General features: G+C 27.3%; 1 protein-coding gene across 2 annotated transcripts; it reads right to left on the reverse strand.

Moving 5' to 3' along the window:
- Positions 1-5,030: 5,030 nt before the first annotated feature.
- Positions 5,031-7,977, reverse strand: LOC110650362 (ankyrin repeat-containing protein At5g02620). 2 transcript variants are annotated; one of them, XM_021805303.2, is made up of 5 exons: positions 7,623-7,977; positions 7,383-7,429; positions 6,874-7,265; positions 6,359-6,771; positions 5,031-6,110 (listed from the first exon to the last, which is right to left on the reverse strand). In XM_021805303.2, exons 3-5 carry the CDS (start codon positions 7,205-7,207, stop codon positions 5,235-5,237), a joined length of 1,623 nt encoding a protein of 540 aa, XP_021660995.1. In that variant the 5' UTR covers positions 7,208-7,265; positions 7,383-7,429; positions 7,623-7,977; the 3' UTR covers positions 5,031-5,234. The 2 variants fall into 2 exon arrangements, with proteins under 2 accessions (XP_021660995.1, XP_021660994.1); XM_021805302.2 differs by having other exon boundaries at positions 6,874-7,429; positions 7,623-7,976.
- Between the last annotated feature and the right edge of the window lie 15,744 nt (positions 7,978-23,721).

A 23,721-nucleotide genomic window follows, 5' to 3' on the forward strand; every position in this document is an offset into this window, starting at 1 on the left:
TCCCATCTCGAAGATTTCGTGGCCCTGAGTCTAACAGTGGTCTCGGATTTTCGATCCGACGGTCGAATCACCGAAAAAGTGGCCGAAAAGCTTGAAACCCATATGCATTTCTTTGAACTTTCCCTTGCCTATTCTCCTTTCTCCGGCCACCAAACGGAGTGCCACTGGTTCCATCTGAAAGCCTATCATCCCAGAAGTCCGTGGCACTTGGAATCACAAGAAATGACTGTCGAAAATGGCTAGAATGGAGTCGGGAAATTAGGTCCCCGTTATGCGATTTCTCTCCCTCTCCTCTCTCTCTCTCTCTCTCTCTCTCTCTCTGCCGCCTACTATTGGGTGGTGCCACCGCTTGGTGGTTGCCTTGTCGGTGCCTCACCGGTGGTGATAGTGGTTGGCCGGAGTAAATATGGGAAGAGAAAAATGGAGGAAAGGGAAGAGAAAAGAAAAAAAGGGGGGGATGGGGGAGGGTGGGGGGTCTATTCATATCCCAAAATGTGATTGTCTTTTCCTTTTCCTGCTGCACATCCCATCAAAGTAAGCTATATATATATATATATATATATATATATATATATATATATATATATATTTTTTTTTTCTTCTTCCTATTGGACGTCCCATCCTGTCCAACTTTTTTTTAAAATTATTATTATTATTATTATTATTATTACCAATTCCAATAAAATAATTAAGTAAATTTTTAATTAAATTTCCTTAAAATCTAACCAATTAATAATTTAAATACTACTACTAAATATTTAAATATTTCATTTAATTAAGTATAAATATTAATAAAAAAAATCTAGGTATAAATAAAAGCATGATAATATTAATACTTTAATACCTAGTATAATATTAAACTTTAAAACAAATCATTTAAATTTAAGATTGAAACTTTAAAATAACTTTTACAAAATATGTTTAAGAATAACATTAGAGATATATATAAATGAACATATTACAAAAATTATAATTTAGTTAGAGAATATTAAAATAATATTTAAATAATGTATAAAAATATAAAATTTATATTTTTAAAATTCAGGGTATTACAATTATATTGTTACATTATTATAAAGAAAGATCTAAAAAAAATAATTAATAATTATTTAAAAAATAAAAATTTAATTTAAATTTAATAGACATATAATTATTTAAAATTTTAATACAAATTTTAATTATATTTTATATAATTAACTAAGAATTTTATCATTAGCAAATGATTTTAAAATATAAAATTTTAAAAAGTATATATTAAACTATCTTATTAAAATAAAAAATAAATAAACTACGTAAAACAACTAATTGTTATTTTAAAAGACTTTGATATATAGCTCTCAAAGAGATTGATTCAGATGGTAGGTGAGATTCATTTTATTTGAGAAGTCTCAGGTTTGAACATAATTACTGATCTTTTGATAATGATAGCATATCTAAGTCTAACTGATCTATTTATGAAAATATAGTTTTTACCCAAATTTCACCGTATAATATTTGTAACTAATAAGCTAATGGAGATGAAATTTAACACTTTATTATCATTATACCTTCCTTTTTTCCTTTTTGGCATATATATATATATATATATATATGAATGAAAAAAATCATTAATTAGAAATAGAGTAAAAAGTACAAATCAATATATTTTATTTTTATAAATGAAATTAATTATTCATATAAAAAATAATGTAAAAAATTTAGAAAATCTGATTATATAGACAAAACATGTAAATTGATCAATAAATGAATTGCACGCTTTACTCTTTTACTTTTTATGTGCTCCATCAGATTACTTTTAAATTTAGATATCTTATTGGAAAAAAAATTTGTATCTTATAGAATACATTTCTCAATAAATAATATATATATATATATATATATATATATATATATATATATATATATATATATATATATATATATATATATATATATATATATAGATATATATATATATATCTTAGCAATCAAAACACATAATAATTTCATTAAAGGAGAGAAAGCACTATAAAAATTCCATATTTATTAATAAATATAAATATGATGATTTATTAACTCAAAATCTATAACAATATATCAAATCTATGAATTATTAAAAAATAAAAAAATATATAAAAAAGAATTATCACTAATAAAAACAATTATAGATGACAATTCAAAGATAACATCAAAGGGGAAATGAAATGCAATGCCCCTGCTCCAGTCACTAGAGGAATTGTTCGCTTTGGCCCACTCCATCCTAAGCCTCATGGTTTTGTCTCATAGGTGGAATACAGAACTTCCAAGGAGGTCACCCATCTTAGGATTTCTCTTAAGCGACCACGCTTAACCCCGGAGTTCTTCCAACTCTTCAGGCCATTCCACCAAAAGGCACCTCTAGTGATTAGTTTTCCTCGTTTCAATATATAATTCGGTTTATTCCTGCCCCCCATTTGGTCAAGGTCTCAAACGAGGCCCCGTCTCTAGCCGTAGATTATTTTCCCTTGCCGTACGGGATGTTATAGGCCCACTAACTTCCTTTTGGTTCGTCCCCAAACTACACATCTACTAAAGGGGGTCCGGCTCTAATACCATCTATATCGCCCCTGCTCCAATCACTAGAGGAATTGTCCGCTTTAGCCCATCCCATTCTGAGCCTCACGGTTTTGTCTCATAGGTGGAATGGAGAACTTCTCAGGAGGTCACCCATCCTAGAATTACTTTTAAACGAGCATGCTTAACCTTGGAGTTCTTTCAACTCTCTAGGCCATTCCACCAAAAGGTGCCTCTAGTGATTAGTTTCCTCTATTTCAATGTATAATTCAGTTCACTCCTGCCCCCATTTGGTCAAGGTCTCAAGCGAGGCCCCGCCTCCAGCCGTAGATTATTTCCCCTTGCCGCACGGGATGTTACATGAAAAAAAAAATTGAGAAAAATAAGAGAGTAAGGGATTTTAAGAGATTTTATATCAAGAGGACTATTATTTTAATCCAAGTATAAATGGCCTTCTTTTTATTATGTAGATCTATTTTAGGCCCTGTTCGGTAATATTGACTATTCTAGTAGTTGTTAGCTATTCTAATAACTGTCATCTGTTTTACTAGTTGTTAGTTGTTAGATATTAACTCTTAGTGATTAGTTGTTTATATAGCTATTAAAGTAGAAATGTTCGGGAAAAATAGTTATTAGATTAGCTATAAAAATAGTGATAAAATCTTATTAACTCTAATTAAAATATTCCCTCAACCTCTAAAAGTTAAGAAGGATAGTTTTTCATGAACCACTCCTTCAACCTTTAAAAGTTAATATAAACTCTATGTCACTGATCATAATAAATTAAAAAGTAATATTTTGATTCTAATCAAAATAATAAACGTTACCTTAAAAATTATTTTTAAACAGTACATTAACAGTATAGTCAATTATAGCCAACAAGAAAAGATATGCACTGACCTTAACAATATCACTTTTAAGATTTTCAAGATGATGATGGAATAGATCAAGTACAAGTTTTTTATTATAATTTTTTAATTTGATAAATTATAATAATAATTATGGATTGTTGATTAATAAAAAAAAAACAATGAAATGTGTTAATAAAAGTAAAAATACTTTATAACCACACATTTATAATTTATATTAAATTTCTATAAAATTATTTGAAGTAGATTTTTTTAACTCTAATTTTCTAAGTCATTAGAAATTTTTTAAAAATATATTTATAATTTTATATTATAATTTATATTAAAATTTAATACAATTTTATATTCAAGTCATTGGAGAGTTGATGAAAACAAAGCTTATCATACTAATAGTCAACTTGCAAAAAATAACTTTTTAAGCTCTTCCTTCCCTCTGGTCTATCTTTCCAGCTTCTATTATTATTATTATTATTATTATTATTATTATTATTATTATTATTATTATTATTATTATTATTATTATATGTTTAACTCTATTATCCTGATAGAGACAAAAAGATGTTCAAAGAAGAAAATAAAAATCTCTTTCATTGACTTCCTCAATCTTCAATAATTTGTATCGCTCTCTTTTCTTGTTTTATGCCTAAAATATATAAGAATAGTTTGGAATTTGGAATTGAGGTCGAAAGAAAATTTTTTTAATATTATTAAAAAATAATTTAAAATTTTTTAATTATTTTATATAATCAAAATATATCAAATTTAATTTTAAATTAATTTTTATTTTTAAATTATTTTCAAATATATTTTTTTTATCATTGTGTGATATCGAAACAGTAGAATATATATATAGACACACACGCACCAAATAGAGTCATAGTGTGTTTGCATTAATTTGATTCACCCAAAAACTCAATAATAATTTCAACGGAACGGATATAGGCCATCCTATCTTTATTTTGCCTCAATTTATTAATAATATTAATAATATTAATAATAATAACCTAACTTATATAATTAAAATTTTATTATAGTGTGCCACATAGTCTATTAAATATATTTGATGATTGCTAAGGATCCTACTAAGATAATTGATGTCAATGTTGACGAAAAACCAAAATTTTGACTGAAAAGGTTGAAGATTATTTCACAAGTTCATCATTTTTTCACATTCTCTTGAGATCGTTTTTCAACAAAAATGATGCTCTAGAAATAGCAGGGTCTTAATATCACCCAGGAAAAAAGTTTGTTTTATTTGCAGGCCCATGTGCCATTTGCAGGTGCCTTCAGTTGGATAACCTTTGCTTTTGCACTCGATCCATTTATCTCAATTCTACGGACCACTAAAATGATAAACCATCACAACCAACTGCTCACAATTCTATGAACCCTCCAATCAATCTCAGTCATCAGGAGCTTCCCAAACCATAAATGGAGTAGCTCTTCACTGGACGTATCTACCTTCTCTTTATAGTATATATATATATATATATATATATATATATATATATATAGACCTTGGCAGTAATGATTTTTCTGCCAGATGCTCAAGATGGAATTACAAGAGGCATGAAAATATGTTCAAGAAAGTGAATATTCTTGAATGTCATGATGGTCAGAGAGGCCAGATATCAAAATTACCAAGTTCTCATTAATTAAATTTCATAACAAAAATATTAACATATTCTGCTTGCTGCAGATTCTGAAAAAAGAGTTAGTCAGTCGCTTCAGGAAGAAGCGAAAGCCAATAAGGTTGAAGTAAAGTTACAATGATACATATACACTGAGATGAAGAAGGGGAAGTTTTCCTAAGCTATATAATTAAGACCCATCTCAAATTGCGTAGAGCTTCTTATACTCGTTCTCCAAAATTTCTGATTCTGCCATGATTGACATCGATCCTGATAGAGACCTACTGATCGATGACCTCCTAATGCTACGCAATTTGGAAGACTCAATTCTCTGAATGATTACCCAGTAACACATTGTTCCAATAGTTGTTACCATGATTACTGTCCCTATACCTGTTGTCCAAAGTGCCAACCATCTTTCCTTGTCTCCCACAACAACATATGCCAGTGCAAGAAATGCAACTGAAATCAGCACACAAGCCAACCACATTAGCTTGTTAATCACTGACATCATTTGTTTCTTTGCCTTTCTCTCTATAACCACAACAGAAGTTTGAACAACCACAACAGCCAATGATATGAAAAGAGCAATTGAGTCAAATATGATGAAGATCATGAACTCAGGTTTTGAAGCAGCATTTGCTTGTCCAGCAGATTGTCCAGGGGCTAGATTATTTGGATCATCAGCGAATTGGCCAGGGACTTGGAAGATGGCAGCAAATGCAACAGTGGCAATTAGAACAGCAACAACAGTGGTTGAGTTGATTGCATTGTTGAGCCCTTCTGTGTGCATTTTATTCAGCCTCTTGGCTATACCTTGAACACGTTTTCTTGTGAGGCGTGTGGTCTGAAGCTGGTTGTGAACTTCGTGTTTTATATCACTCACAGTTTGCTTTAGTTCACGGGCTGTGTTTGTGGTGCTAGGCTTTATGGATTTGGCAGATCGGACGCCATGCTCTTCTAAGAAGGAAGCAATTTCAGAGTGTCCAGTTTTCTCAGCGGTGTCAAAGGCGGTTTCACCAGATTTGTTAATAGCTATTTTGTCAAGTCCACCGTGATCAAGTAGCTTCGTTACAATCTGCAAGAATACCATCATTTTCAGTGTTGGACACAAAGCAATTAGGATTCCCATTGGATACCCTTGACCATATGTATTGATTTTGCACCATATTGCTTAAAATTTAAGTCCAATAGAAACTTAAATGAAATAGCTACAAATCCTGAAACTGAAACCCTTTTATGATTCAGCTAGATCTTGATTTTTCAATAGCTCAAGAAAGCACAAATTCTTCACTGATAACAAATAGAAAATCGATAAAGGATTACCTGATCTCTACCCTTACGGGCTGCAATATGCAACGCGGTGTTGCCTTTAGAATCAACCATGTTTATCAAGGAAGCATCTGACATCATAAGTTCAGCTACCAGCTCAACATTTTGTCCTTTAACAGCCATATGGAGAGCTGTTTGGCCCTTCTTATCGACCCTTGTTGTAATCCCAGGTTCTTTACTCAAAAGGGCCTTGACGATCTCCAAATGACCATTTCTTGCAGCAGAATGCAAGGCAGTTTTAGAATTGCTTTTTGCTATGGTAACCAGGTTGCTGCTACCTCTCTCCAATAGGAAATTCACCACTTCAACATATCCCTGTGATGCAGCAGTGTGCAACGCAGTAGTATTCGATGAATCGAAAGTCATTGCAAGTTCAGGATTAGCCTCCATGAGAACTATTAAAATCTCTGCATCAACAAAGTAATGGATTAACATACAGAGAAAATAATTTCAATCAGAAACATTTATAAATCATGTTGGAATGAAAATTGGAGATGCTTTAAGCTTACCCAAGTGACCTTGCTTAGCAGCAATGTGAAAGGCGTCATAGCCGTTTCTTGCTTTGATACCAGCTGCACCAGTATCATAGTACTTGATCATCTCCTTCACCAATTCGACATGGCCACACTCTGCAGCCACATACAGCGCAGTTTCTCCTGATTGGTTCTGCTTCGACAATTGCTCCTTCAATTCTGCTTCCCCAGTTTCAGATACCATCTCCAAAACCAGTTCTAAATCACCCGTCCTGGCCGCCGCATGAAACGGCGAGTCGTCCCTTTTCCCCGTCATCTGCTTCGTCATCTTCATCTGGCGGAAGCTTTTCTGCCTCACCGGACTGTCCATTAACAGGAAGTTGCAGACAAGAAAAACAAGAAAGCCTCTGTTTCTTCCTTGTAGAAAGCTGTCAAGATTTTCAAGATTTGATCGTAGACAAAAGATCAAGAATCATATATCATGGCAAGATACGGAATGGATAAGAGTAATTTTGGAAGATTAGAGCAGTATGCACGTGAGAAACCTAGCAGGCCGGTTCCTTGAGATGCATATCACAGCCCTTAAAATATTCTGCATAAAAATTTGAAGTATTAAATTATAATCCACTGGCACCCTTCTCTACAATTAAAAATACACTACTTTCTTCTTTTTCTTCTCTAATTGATTAAAAATCATAAAGATCAAGAAAACAGAAAAATCAAAGACTGTGGATCTTGAAAAGCTTGTAGCCAATCTGAAACGATGTATAGAGAGAACTAGTTACCTGACTTGACGGAGAGAGAAAGAGTGTCACATGACAGGTTCTTGAAAGGAAAATTGATGAAAACAGAAACTAGAGAAGAATTTAGAGATAATTGAGAGACACGAAGGGTAAGGAGTAGTAAAACCAGAGGCAAAAACAGAAGAGGATATTGTAAGTGGCCAGTTGGTGGCTAGAAGCTTGAGCTTGTTAGTAGTGGTTAATGGTGATGGTGGTGGTGGCTTGCAAGAAATAATTAAAGGAGGTCCTATGAGGCCGAACTTTGTGCCCACATGGCCACATCCACAAGGGGACAGGGCCACCCAAAGTTTTCACCGCGTCTCCAATGAAAGCCAAGCATTCGCAGTGGTCTCGCATGCCATGTTCTCCGTTGGATCGGATTTTGTTTTACTTTCTTGAATCAGTACCATCTGACTGTGATTTCTTCTTTTTCCAAGTTGGTGGGACCCATACGCATCGGCCTCATTTTAGAACCGAAGCGTTGGACGCAAGATTTTATCAATTATCATGAGGAATATTATTTTAATGTTTTTCATATTTATATTTTATATTTTTCTAAATTATTAAAAATAAATTTTATAATTATTACTTTTAATATATTTTATAATTTTTAATTATGTATCATTTAAAAAATATAATTATCACTTTATTTCTTTTTTAATTTAGCAAATTTTGTAAAACTTGTAATTTAATTAAAATATATTTAAAAAAAAAAGAATTATGAAACTCATAATTGTTTAAATTATTTTATCTTCTAAATTTTAGTGATAAAACAATAATTACAAGATCAAACTAATTAATTAATAAATTTTGGTTAATAATAAACCAATTTTAGTGATAAGACTAATTAATAAATTTTAATTTAGTAATATTTAATTAATCAATAATACTTAAATAAATTTTTTAATTTAAATACTAGTAGGAGTATAACCAAGTAATAATTTTTAATTTAGTATTATTAAAACTGTTTTTAAAATGGTTAAATTTTAAATTTGAATTTAATTAAAAATTTTAACTAAAAATGAAAATTGAAAAAAATGGAATTTTTAGAAATTTAGAAAAGCAAAAAAAAAAGGTGAATTAGACTTATGAAGTGACCAATCATCCGTATATTTGACCTTAGACGCTCAATATCGTGATAAACGTAGAAATGTAATAAATTGTAATAAATGCAAATAAAAAAATAATTAAGTAGCTATCCTTTGAGAGTAACAAATAAATAAATAAATAATGAAGAGCTTGTTGTAGTTTTGGATGAGCTTGGGCTCCCATTTTATTACCAAACAAATAAAATAAATAAAATAAATAAAAAGTGGAGAGAGAGAAGTTGACGGAGGCAAAACTTGGTCAAGGCCGCCACACAATAAGCGGTTTTTAATATAATTTAATTTAAAAATTAAAAAATTATTATATAAATTTTTTTATTTTAATAGAATTAATTACTCTCAATTGTTTAAAAAAATAATTTATATTAAAAATATTATTTATATAAATTATTTTTTTTAAAAAAATCTTTTATAAAAATATTTTTTATTATTTAATTATAATATTAAATTAATGATATATATTATTAAAGTTAAAAAATAATTTATATCTAAAAATATAAAAAATTATTTTTTAAAAAATAAACAGAGATTTAAAATCTATTTATTTAATAAAAAATAACTTATAAATGAAAATATTTTCTATATTTTTTTATAAAAATATTTTTATTATTTGATTATATCGTTAAACTAACGATATGTATTTATCTCATGTATATATAAGTATTTTATATTTTAATAATATTATTAAAAAATAAATTTTTTAATAAAAAATTATTTTAAAAAAATAATTTATTTTTTCTTTAATTAAAAAAATATTTTTTATCAATTTATTTTTTTAAATGTTCTATACGTTAAAAATTATAAAAAATATTTTATAAAAAAAATATATTTTTCAAGAACTAAAGGTCTAAAAATATTTTAGTTAGTCTTTAAATATTTTTTCATTTATTATTTAATCTCATTTATCATTTTAAACGTTAGTTCATTAATCTCTTAATTTAAAAAATGTAAATATACAGTCTCTTATTTTTTAAGAATGAAATTAATTAAATAATTTCTCTTTCATTTATATATATTAATTAATAAAAAATTTTAATTTAAATTAGAGGGATTAAAAAAATAAATAAAATAAAAATATAAAAATTAATTAATATATTATTTTACTAAAATAAAATTAAATAATAGTTTTTTTAATAACATTTAGATATATTGATAAATTGTGAGAGATTAAAAAAAATGAAATAAAATATAAAAAAATTATTTTTAAAATTAAAGATTAAATAATTAATATTATTAAAATAAAAAATTAAATAATAATTTTTCTAATAACATTATATGCTTGTTTTAAACACATGGTCACTTTAAAAAGTCATACGTAGGACAAAATGATGAAATAATGGCAGCCTGATATTTTAGTCTGTTTTCACATTACGCGTTACGGCCACATATCACACCGCGTGTACGTGTCTGCTTTTTGTCATTTACTGCCCACAATTAATTTCTAAGTTTTTTTATTTATAATCCTTATTATAAATTGATATAATTACAATCCTTATTATAAATTGAATATCTATTTATATTCTATTCAATATAATTGTAATGGAAAAGTACATTTAAGTTCTATGTGATTTATGTGCTGTATTGAAAGGAATTTGAGATTTTTTTTTTTAATTTAAAAGACCATTTAAGGGATAGATTAACTAAAGCATTTAAATGATAGATTGATTAACAGCTTTAGATATGTGTTAACATGATCTTGATGTGTCTGACATTACTAATGTAATATTGAAATGGCAGGCATGACAATAATATGGTAGTACATTATTAATTTTAATATCATTATTTATTTTTGAGTTCTAAATATAAAAGGCTGAAAAGTATAGATTTCTTAATTATAAAAAAAAAAGAAAAAAAGTTAAAACCTGAATGATAAAAATTTAAATTATAAGATATTTAAGTATATTTCTTCCTTTAATTTATAAATAATTCTTATATTGTGATAAATATATCTTTAAATGTTATAATTATTTTCAATTATTTCTAATCATTTCGTCTTTGTCTTTCCTTCTCTCTCTCTTTCCCTCTCTCCATGTCTTTCACCATTTTTCTCTCCTTATTTGGGTCCCTCTCCCTTTTCTCCGTCAATGTCTCCCTCTATCTATCTTTGTTCTCCCCCTCTCTTCCTTCATATTTGGGTCACTCTCCCATCTCTCTCTTCCTCTCTCTCCATTTCTATCTCCTTCTATCCATCTCTCTCCCTCCCCCTCTCCCTTTTCTCTCTCCTCATTTTCAGTTTTCTTTCTTGTGTTTCTCTCATAGTCTCTGTTTTATCCATCTCTTTTTATATTTCTCAAATGCATTTTCAAAATCCAAAAACAAGTTATAAGATTCACAACTCCAAAATAAATTGCAAAATATGAGTAAAAAATTTCTCCATGCAGTACCAAAATTGAGGAACATTAACTTGATCACAGATGGCAGGCTTTTAGATGAAAGATTGCAGGAATGAACCACCTCACATCGGAAAATAATGAAAAGAGAAGGGTTTTCATAAGGACATGATTTGCCTAATTGCATAACACACTTTTGGGCCTAATGATGGCAAGGCTCAAGGGATGAATCTATGGGATCAGGTGAGTCAAAGTAGATAATATTATGCAGTTGTCGTTACTATTCAATTCCATAGGATAGACCTGCACTAAGACTTGTACTGGCATAAGAATCTCGAAACTTATAGTAAGCCTTATTATTCACTAATCTCACATTCAAGCCCAAACTCAAATAAATGATAACAATAAATTAATTTGATTCAAATATAGGGAGTCCAACTCTATTCAATTCATAGCACAATAATATAGTTGAAATATCTATGTATTATTTGAAAATCATATTATTAAATAATAAAATATTAATAGATAATATTTAAAATTTATTTTAAAATTTTATAAGTGTTATAGTTATAGCGTGGACTAGCCTAAGAAGAAAATGAAAAAGAGAAAAAGGGAAAATTTTTAAAAGGGAAAAGAATGATAATAATTTGAAATAAGTATTCAAAATTTTTTTAGGAAAATGTACAGGATAAATTTCAACAACTATCCCTGAACTTATATGATTATAACACTACAGTCCATTAACTTAAAAATATAATATAAAACTCCCTCAACTTTTAAATTTTGCATAGTAAAATTTTTATGACTTCCAATTACCGGTTTCTCGATTAAATGTTGACGTGGACAAAATCAACATGTTACTTAGTCAGTATTTCTCTCTCCTCTCTCATGCCACATGTAACAAGACTATCTTTTAACTTTACTAGTCATAACATCATTGTCTTTTAACTTTATCATTTGTAACACCGTTATCTCATAGCTTTACATTAATGTAACACAATCATCAACATACTACTATTGATGTTTAAAACCACATTCCCATAATTCCATCTAACATAGATACACTGTAGAATTTTTAATCTTGTCTATTGAATGATATAATTTTTTTATTTTTATTTTTTATTTTTCTTAGGATATTTTTTTTACAATTTTTATTATAAATAATATATTGTTAAAAAAAATATAGACTAATTAACAATAGTTTTTTTTTATATTTTTTTAACAATATGCTACTTATAATAAAAAAAATGTAAAAAGTTAAATATACAAACAAAATTTAAAAAAAAAGTTTAAAAAAATTATATTGGTTAATAGATAAATTAAGATTAAAAATTGATATATCTATATTAAATGAGATCATGAGAATATGATTTTAAACCAGAATGGTGTTACATTGATGATTATGTTATATTGATGTAAAGTTATAAGACAATAGTGTTACAAATGACAAACTTGAAGGACAATTGTATTACAACTAATAAAGTTGAATAATGACCTTGTTAAACGTGACATGAGATAGAAAAGAGAAATACTGACTAAACGATACGTTGGATTTCTCCACGTTAGTCTTTAACTATAAAACCAGTGATTGAAGGTTAAAGGGATTTTACTATGCAAAATTTAAAACTTGAAGGAGTTTTATATTATATTTTTAGATTGAGTGATTGTGGTGTTACAATCGCATAATTTCGAGAACAGTTATTGAAATTAATTTAAAAAGTACACTTAAATATCATGTACTTTTAAACTTTTAGCATTCAGAATTTAAACTTTCTTATTTTGGCACTTAAAGGACCTATACTTTTTAGTCTTTTGCACTTAAGTGCCAAAAATAAATGACAACATTAAAATTGATGACATGGCGCCGTGTCAGTCACGTTAGCACATATTTGATGCTGTTAGTTAGCCTATTCCTTAAGTGATAACGACATTATACTTTAGGCCCTTAAGTGCAAAAAAAAAATAATAATAAATCTGGGATCTCTTTCAATAAAACACGTAAACTATAAGATACTTACGTATACTTTTCCTTATTTTTAATCTATTGAATTGAGGAAAAAAATTTGAAAGATTTAAGTTTCGATCAGGATGGAATTAGGATTTAATTAATATATTATTAAATAAATATTAAAAATAATTATAATATATTACTATAATCATTTATTTAGTATATTTTATAAATAAATATTAAATTAAAACTAATTAAATTTTAATATGTAGCTTTAAAAAGTAATTTAAAATTTTATTTACTTTTTAAATTTTAATAACAATATTTTAAAATAAAATACTTAAAAAATTTACAGTAACAAATTTATTTATGATAATAAAATTAAATTTTGATATATCAAATTTTATAACACAATAAATAAAGAAAGCTTTATTTATTTTTCTATTAGTTGAAATAAAAAATAAAAAATAATTTAAATTAGCACATTAATAAATTAAATTATTGACATTATATTAATTATTTACGTACGTTACACTTTAATAAAATGAATAATTTTTTTTATAATTATCACAAGTTAATAATTATTAATTAATTTAAATTAATAATTTAATATATAATATGTTTATATATATATATATATATATTTGTGCGAACAAAATGGACAAAAGTGAAGCGCAATTTAGTTGGCAATAAAAAGAAGGTTTTATACTGTAATCGATTCAAATTTTTTATTAAACTGATCTGATTAATCGTATCAATTCAATTCTTACAATAATAAAATTAAAAATTGCACTTTAATTTGATAATATAAAAAGGAAAATTATTATTAATTTTAAAATTTACTTTTATTTATAAATCAATTTCTTTATTTCAAAATTATATTAATTAATTTCTGTAGTTTTATTTTATCAATAAATTAATCTTTTAATTATATTTAATCATTAATAAACAATATAAAAATTACCCTCATTTAGACCCTCACCCTAAAATCTCCACCATTATTCCTCTCACCCACCCCAACGTCCTTTCAAGTTCTCACTTAGAGATGGTAACAAGTAAGTATTTTAAACATTTCACCCAACTAAATCCTATTAGAACAGAATTAAATAAGATAAATTTGAGTTTGAAAAATAATATATGTATTAAATTTAAATTTTATTTGTTAAATACATGTTAATTAAATTTATTATATAAATAATTAATTAAATATAAAATATATTTATAATTTAAATTTATACATATTAAATTAAAAAAATTTAAATATTGTGAATAATTATTAAACTTTAAAATATAAATTATAAATAAAATATATTATATATATTATTAATTAAAATATATAAAATTAAACTATTATTTAGATAACAATAATCAAAATTAGGATAGATTTAGATATTAGGTGTTTTTTACAAATATCATTTTCAATCATCGTCCTTCTTCTCTCCATTCAATTATTATATTCTGTATTTAATGAAATATGATGAACTAAGACGTTATTTTGTAAATACGTGACAATCTTGAATACATAAACTATTTTTTTTTTTATTTTTTAATCACGTGAAAAAGACAAAAATACATTTTGTTCTTTCTACAATAATTTCTAACCCCTAGTGGAGGATTCGAACCCTTACAAACCACAACTCTACATTTCTCACTTTGTCTACAAAAAGGACAGTTCATAGATTTTTCCCTTCCCATATTGCCCGTGGAAAATTCCAACGTCCTTTCCTATTCTCTTCTCCACTTCTCTAAAATTAAAAAAAAAAAAAATCTATTTGATGTATCTGAGCTTTTCAGAACTATTTTGCTCAGCTCAGCTTAACAGAGAGGGTATTATGTGAATTAGGGGTGTACAGTTTCAATATAATTCGGGATTTGCTTAGCAACTGAAACTGAATTAAAATTTCAGTATGGTTTAAATTATGTTTTTCATTGTTTCAGTTCTGGTTCATACGGTTCTTGGTTCTTCAGTTTCGATTTGATTTAATATGATTCCAATTCAATTTTTAGTTTTTGAAATAATTTTATGTAATTATTTTCTTAAAAAAATTTATATTTAAATTAGAATTTAAATTTTAAATTGAGTTATTAATACAAAATATAGCATATAATATAACTTTTAACTACTTCTAAATTATATAATCATTAACTATAAAGTAAATATATAATTTAGTATTAAGTATATTATATAATATAATAGTATAATATACATTTTTAACTATTTATTAATTATATAATATTTAACTATAAAATACAAATATAATTATAAATTAACATATATATAATATAAAAGTAAATTTATAATTAAGGTAATTTAATGTATTTATTATTAAAATTATTAAAAAATAGAGAAATAAAATATAATATTAAGTTGTATTTAGTTTATAATTAAATATACATATATAATTATATTAAAAGTATATACTATATATAAAAAATATGGAAAAACATATATATAAATTTAGTTTTCGATTTGATTTCAGTTTGATTTCGATACGGTTTTGATTTAACTCTTATTGAAGAACTAGAATCGAGCCAAAATTTCAAAATAAATTCGATTCGGTATAGTTTTTTAATTTGGATCGAAATCCCGAAAAACCGTGTACAGCCCTAATGTGAATACAAGATTTTATCTTTTTTCTTATTGTTATTGATTAATGAAATATTTCTAAAAAATAAATAAATAAATTCTAGAATTATTAGAAATTTTTTTTAAAAAAGTATATATATCTGTTTAATATATAAAAATTGATAATTTTAGAAAATTTTCTTTTATTTAATCTTAATAATTTTCATAAATCAATCTGTGTTTTAATATTTTAACAATTATTATAATTAAAGGAATTTTTAATATTTAAATTGAAAATATTTATAAATTTAATAAAATATAATTAAATACTAAATTTCTAAAGATAATTAAGCAATAACTTGATGATTTTTTACATTCTACAAATATAAAAATCTTCTATAACTCTTATTATTTGTCTTATTAATTTTTTTAATAAAAAATCACTATATAATTATTAGGTGATGCAATAGAGACTAGAATTCCGGCATTTATATACCTTAAGCTTTGCGTATGCACATGAATTGATTTTTAATTTTAGGCTTATTTAATTAGTTAATTTTAAAATTAAAATTAATTAAATCCTTAAAAAAAAAAATCAAATACAACCTGGTCCGTGATCTAAATCCACCTAGGTCCAATGCCCACAACCCAAGTCTACAATTTATCGACTCAAAATCAAAGATCCATTACCCATTTAATTTTGAGTGGTAGCCTAGCCAAATATCGATAAGTGAATTAAAAGGCCTGTTTGGTAATATTAACTGTTTTAGTAGCTATCAATTGTTTTAATGGCTATTAGCTATTTTAGCTGTTAGCTATTTTGCGTCGTTAGTCGTTAGATATTGGCTATAAATAGTTAACTATTTATATAATGATTTAAAGCATACGCGTTAGATAAAAATAGCTATTGGATTAATTGTTAAAAGTAAAACTAGTGACATAATCTTATTGATTTTAGTCAAAATGCTCCTTTAACCTCTAAAAGTTAGGTAGAGTAACTTTTCATGAACCTCTAAACATTAGTATAAACATTATGCCACCAAATAATATAAATAAAAGAGATAGTCAAAACACAAAATGCTATCTTAAAAATTATTGCTGAATAGGGTCTGTTAAATTCGGGGAGAATGTTGGTGAAATTACAATTTAATTCATTTTAATTCAGGCTTATATAAATGATTATGTTGCTTTACACATCAAAATGATTAGTCAAGTTAATGTTGCAACCCACCCACTTATATATTACTCTTTTACTTTATATTCTTTCGATGTGGGATTCCAACACTCCCCCCTCAAGTGCAACCACATGGTTGTCACTTGACAATTAGTTTGTATTTTTATTTTTTTCCCAATACGGGCCCAATTATACAGCCTTATGGGCCGCTAAAATCCAAAACCCAGTCTGGACTTTGATACCATGTTAAATTCGGAGAGAATGCTGGTGAAATTACAATTTAATTCATTTTAATTTGGGCTTATATAAGTTATTAGATTGCTTTACACATTAAAATGACTAGCCAAGTTAATGTTGCAACCCAACCACTTATATATTACCCTTTTGCTTTATATTCTTTCGATGTGGAATTCCAACAGGGTCAAAGCAGAAGTATTCGGTAAAAATATATGTGCCTCATTCTTTATAAGATTGAAAGAAGGGAAACACATCTACAAAAGTTTTGTATCGGAATCCACAAAGAAATGATCCAATTGATCAATAAGCACAATAAGGATCGTATCCATACAATTTTGCACGAAACTTCTAGTTGAGTTATCTATCTATCGCTTCTTGTATGGAACTGTTACCTTATCTTTAGAGCTCAATGGGTCTAGGGTTGTTCACCTGGTCTTCCATGCATAAATGAAGGATGTTGAATTTGATCATCACTTCGTTCGGGAGAAAGTTACTAGTGATGTAATCTTATTAACCATAGTCAAAACGTCCCCCCAACCTCTAAAAGTTAAGAGGGGTAGCTTTTAATGAATTACTCCCTTAACCTTTAAATACTAATATAAATATTATGCCACCAAACAGTATAAATAAGAGAAGTAGTATTTTAACAAGGGTCAAAACATCAAATGATACTTTAAAAGCTGTTACCGAACAGAGCCAAAAGCAGATTCTAGATTGTTCAAGAGACAATTGTTGTTTAAGGCAATTAATGGAATGTTAACTATCTGGATAAAATTAAGATGCAGTTATGACATGAGTAGTTATACATCATTTTCAGAGATAATTAAAGGAATGTGAGTAAGGGTAATGTTAAGTAATACTAGTGATTTTAGTAATTGTTAGTTGTTTTAGTAATTATTAATTATTTTCTTAGTTGTTGATTGTTATATATAGTGGTTTAAAGTAGAAGTGTTCAATAATATTTTATGATCTATTTCATCAACCTCTAAATACTAGTGTAAAAATTTATATTTTGATTAAAATCAAAATATTAAAACTATCTTAAAAATTATTACCAAGCAGAGCCTAATTGTAACACCCTTATTGGCATAGCCTGGTATATTTTACTATTCCGGTGACCGGTGTTAGTCCGGACAAATAAGAGAAGTAGAACCACATCTAAGACACCTAGGGAAATCCTGAACACAAATAATTAGTAATTGTCAATTAGTTAAGTATAAATAAGAAAAACAGAACACAAGAAGTTAAATGAGCTGAGAGTCACAGCGATGGGTGACCTTCTCGAGAAGGACTGCGAGGTCGATTTAAACTCAAATTTTGAAACATAAAATGTGACGCCGCTGTCCTTAGGACTATTGTGAACACAGTGGAAAAGAGAAAATCACAAAAAAGAATTGTTAAGCAGGTCAAATAATTAGGTCAGAGATCCGGAAGAAATATTGAATTATTTACAAACCGGGTCGAACCTGTGAGGGGCAATTTGGTCAATTGACCCCTAGAGATAACTCCTGACCTGAATGTCAAATAAAATCGGAGAAAAAAAAATTTCGGGATCAAGAATTAAATTAAAGAACTAATAGAAAAATAAATGTAAAAGAAAAAGAAAAAAAAAGAGAAAAAGTGTTATTACATCACTTGGATGACATCATGGGTGATGTCAAAATCCAATTTAATTTTTCCACAATCTTTGATCAAGTTAATTAAAGTTAAATACACATAAAATACCTTAAAAAGAAAAGAAAAAACTAATTCTTGTCTTCTCCCATCTAGTGTGCCGCCCCACCTCTCACTAAGTCACCATGGAAGAAACTCCATTGAAGCTTGAGTTCAAGCTTCAAAACTCCTACTAAACCTTACATTGACCCAAAATTAATCCATTAGAACCTGATAACCTCACTTGAGAAGAGGATTGAGCAAGAAAGAAAGAAGGAAAGAGGAGTGGAATTGAAGATTGAACTTCAAAGTTTAACATTAGTGAATTTAAATTGAAAATTTATGTTTAATATTTGTGTTCTTGGTGTAGGTAACTTAGATCTTAACTTAAAATTAAAAGAAAACAATTGTTGGGGGAGTAATATGGAATTTCGTCCATCTAGGGTTAGGGTTTGATATGAATGAGTTTGATGATTTTGAATAGTTATTTAAGGTGAATTAGGTGTGTAGATCATGAATGAACACTTTGAAATGCATTAGATTGAACTTTATGTGTAGCTAGGGGTTTGAGCATTTTGAAGAAATTGGAGAAAAATTTGAGAATTGGCCAAATGATGTAGTTAACCTTATTTGAGTTGAGAAATGGTCAATTGTGACCATTTGTGATGTGTGTGAATTGTTGGAAACAAGTTTAAATTTGAATTGCTTAGGGTCATTATGCAGGCAGCTTGACCTAGGTCCCTTTCAGAGACCAAAACTGAAAATTTACGGACCCAATTGGTGTGAGACCAATTGAGAATGAAAATAGACACAAAATGGCAAATTTTTCATTTAGGAATCATGCCCAAAAAGTGACCATAGCATAGTGAACAAATTGACCAAATCTGGACTTAGGTATTATGCCCTGTACAAAATGACCAAATAAATAGTATTTGTTCATTTGGCCATAACTTGGGCTAGGCAAGTCTAAATGACCTGAAATTTTACCAGTAGAAAGCTGAGATATATACCTACAACTTTCATGAAGAACACAAAACCTAAATTATGCCATTAACCAAGTCATTTGGCCACCTAAAATTGGTGACCTAAAACTGCCAAAACCAGTTTTGGTACCTAGAAATCTGGGTTAGGCCAATTCGGCCAGCCATGTTCAAATAGCTATAACTTGAGCTACAAAACTCCAATTGGAGTGATTCAAAAAAGAGAATAAATTTAAGATAATAAGGTATAATTTCTATGAAGAAAACTTGGCCAAATTCTAACAGCAACATGAACAATGGAATAGTGCAAAATAGGTCACCAAAACTGAAAATTTGAAAGTTTGCCTAAAAGACTTAAGTTTTGAGAAAATGACCAAAACCAACAAGTTAGGTGACCAAAATGTGGTATATAGGTATAATTGGATTTTCCATACCTTTTAAGCATAAGAAAGTTAATATTTTGAGTTGAATAGTATCGTGAATAGTAACTCCAAAATGAAAATTTTCAAAAACGTTAGTTTAAGCATATTTAGGCTAGAATTAAGTATTTATGAATTAATTATTGGATTTATTGTGAGATAAGATACTGAAACACTATAAATTACGTGTTTCAGCTGAAAGAGACTTGAAAAAGAATAGGGCAAACTGAGTCAAGGCCTAGAGGCGACTCACATCAGGTTTGTGCACAATAAATCTTAATTTATCGTTTTCTCCTAGAAAATTTGTTTAGTTATGCATTTTGAAATTATTGTGTTAATTAAGGGTTTTGAGAACTACTGTGTTGCCACTTTGGGAATGGAAATTTGACTTTAGAAAATGATTGTGTTTTGCATAAAATATTTGAATAACTTGATTTAAATTATTTTTAATTCACACTTAGTATGACAATATTAATATGTTCCTCCTCCACTTGTGGGGTGAGTTTGATATTTGACTATATTCCTCCCTCTTTGGCTTCCCAGTCTAAGGGGTGAGTTTGGATGAGTACTCATTAGCTAGCTAGCCACCTCCCTTATTGATTTCGATTAGTGGAGTGAGTTTGCCTTGTCGTGGTGTACAACACGGCATGTTTAGAAATTTTGTGTCATGGCCTAAGTTGTGTTATTGATTGGCAACATTATGATTATTAAATTGTTTGATCAAATTTGTATTATATTAAGTTTTGAAATTTGTGAAATGTTTAAATTGTAATTTGTTATAAATGTGATTTGAAAAAAAAATTTGTAAAATGTGATTGTGAAATATTTGAACTATGAATTAATGACAAATGTTTTATATTTTACATTTTATATTTATTATGCACCACTGAGTATTTTTATACTCAGCGATAGCTTTCTTTGCTGTCGCATATAGAGACAAGGAAAAAGCAGTAGAGTGAGCTACTGATTTTTTGGGACTACACGGAGGCTTTTGTACCGGTATTTAGTTATACTCTTGTAGTTTATTTTGATGTAAATAGTTTAATGTCATATGTATTAATGTAAAGTTGAGCAGTTGTACAGTAAATTGTAATAATGTTATTTTGGATTTTCTTTTGTAAATTAATATCTGTATTTATAAATTAAGTACTATATACAATGTGAATGAATTTGTGAAGTATTTTGAGATGACAAATTTTTGGTTGAGTTGTGAAATTGAATTAAACTGTGTTGACTTGAGTTGATTTGGGTTGGGAGTTGTGAAAATAATTATTGGAAGTATTTTTACAGGTTTTTAAAGAATAATTTTCTCAAAATACAGACGGCACTCTGCTGAAATTTTTATAAAATTTGCGAAAAAATAAAATAGGACAAAAAATCTTAACTAGTTTTCTAACTTCAATTAAATGTTTTTATTTCCTACCAAAATGCTTACCACTTCCAAAATGTAAGAAAATGATTTTAAAAACCCTTGTAGTATATTTAATAGGTTATCGGTAGGTAAAGTACGGTAAATCATTAGATGTACTACGGAATTATATTACATCTTACTAAGGAGTAGGGTGTGACACTAATGTATGGACAGGATTAGATGGCACAATAGTGGAGAAGTGCAGTTAACATAAGCAGTTGAAACAAATGGAATGTGGAGCCATAGAGTGTGATCAGCAAATTTCAATCTCTAGTATAGTTCAATTCTCAATTTTCAATTTCAATTTCAATCAAGCACATTTCAATTCCAAATCAGTACATACTTTTAATTTCAAGTTCAATCAATCGATTATTTACACTTTCAAGTGCAATCACTTTATTTTTCTATAATCAAGCTCTCATTTTACTTTTTCTACAAAATAAGACAAATCTCTTAAAACACTACCTATGGTACTATGACACAACTATCTTTTTGAATAGAGCTATTTATGACGGTTAGCGTATTTATTTTTAAGAGATCATATTTATTTGAAAAAATTAAACAATAATAATATGAAACTAATACATATATTTCTATTAAAAAAATATGAAAATACCCCCACAAAAGGAGAAGACAAGCACATAGAAAAATCAATGCTACACAAAGAGAGGAAAAAGAAAAAAAGAAACTCCACAGAATATAAGAAATAAAAAAAAGTGAATCTATCAATGATATGCAAAGAAAATAAAGAAAAAGAGGTCGCGATTACTGCATATTAATAACGATAATGCTAAATTAAATTTAAAATTAAAAAAATGCAAAAAAAAACAATACAATGTCTATTAAGAGATATGCTCATAAAAAGATGTTGAACTTTCAAATTTAAACCCCTTTTACTTATGTTATACCAAAATATAAAATTACCTTTAGTTTCAAATATATATATTTTTATAGAATTGGGTCTAATCAAAATTTGAATTTGAAAATTTCATAACTTTAGATATCACTCCAACACCATTAAGTTAAAATTTATTGGTAAAAATTAATTCGAATGGAGTCATTTTATTTAATATTCTTAAAAAATAAAATTATACAACACATTTTTTTTAAAATTTTCAAATGGAGTAGAGCTTATAACACTTGAAATTTGTTCAGTAATATTAATTATTTTAATAACTGTCAAATAGCTGATAGATATTAATTATTAGTAATGTGTTATTGATATAATAATTTGAAATAGAAGTTTTTAATAAAAATAATTAATAATATTTTTTTAATATAAATAACAAAAAATAATATTTTAATTAAAATTAATATATTAAATATTATTTTATAAATTATTGTCATATAATCTCAATATAAAAAAAAAATTAACCATGATAATAATATGGTATTAACGCATAAACACATTGTTTTAGATTTTGAATTAAATATGATGTGAAATTTGTGAATATAATTTTCTCGCAAGACTTACTAAAAAGGCGTTAGCTCTCCAATCTCAAAAAAGTGATGTAAAAGTTGAAGGTTCGACAGGGATGAATACGTAGACAGTCATAATGGAAGAGGAATGGAATTTCAGACAAGTCAGTGGAATTGTAACTCATAGTTGACAAAGTCCACACGCCTACTTTAAAAGTGGAAACGGGCAGTCATTTCACAAGGTCGATCATAAAAAGATTTTCTTCTTCTCGAATCTCAACTTTTTTATTTTTTATTTTTATTTTTTTGTGAAAGTGGGTGGCTGAAATAAAATTTCTCACTATTATTGATTGAGAGGAGAACAAGAAATTTCCACAAATATGAGGTAAAATTGTCATTTCCGCACCTGAGAACAATAACAAAATTAATAAATCATCAAAGGAGAAAGGCGGCTCAAAAGGGAAGCTGCGTCCATCTCATACGCACAAAAGGGACTATCACAATAGGGATCGCATCATATTTAATATTTTTAGCGTCCAATTGATCAAACCCTGTTAAAGTGAGCATGCTTAATATATATTCGTGTTTGAGGTTAGTTTAAATTTAAGAAATGATATTTATGTCGAATTTAAATTTAATATTTTTATTTTTTATTATTTAATTTATTTATATAAATAATTAATTAAATATAAAAAATATATTTTAATAATAATATTTATATTTTTTATATATTATATTTTAAATATCTAGAATTTAAATATTTTTATAATTACTAAACTTTTAAAATATAAAATAGTAATAAAAATATATTTTATATAAAATATTAATTAAATTATATAAAATTAAATAGATTTATATA

This window comes from Hevea brasiliensis, chromosome 3 (genome assembly GCF_030052815.1).
Source record: "Hevea brasiliensis isolate MT/VB/25A 57/8 chromosome 3, ASM3005281v1, whole genome shotgun sequence".
Lineage (NCBI taxonomy): Eukaryota > Viridiplantae > Streptophyta > Magnoliopsida > Malpighiales > Euphorbiaceae > Hevea > Hevea brasiliensis.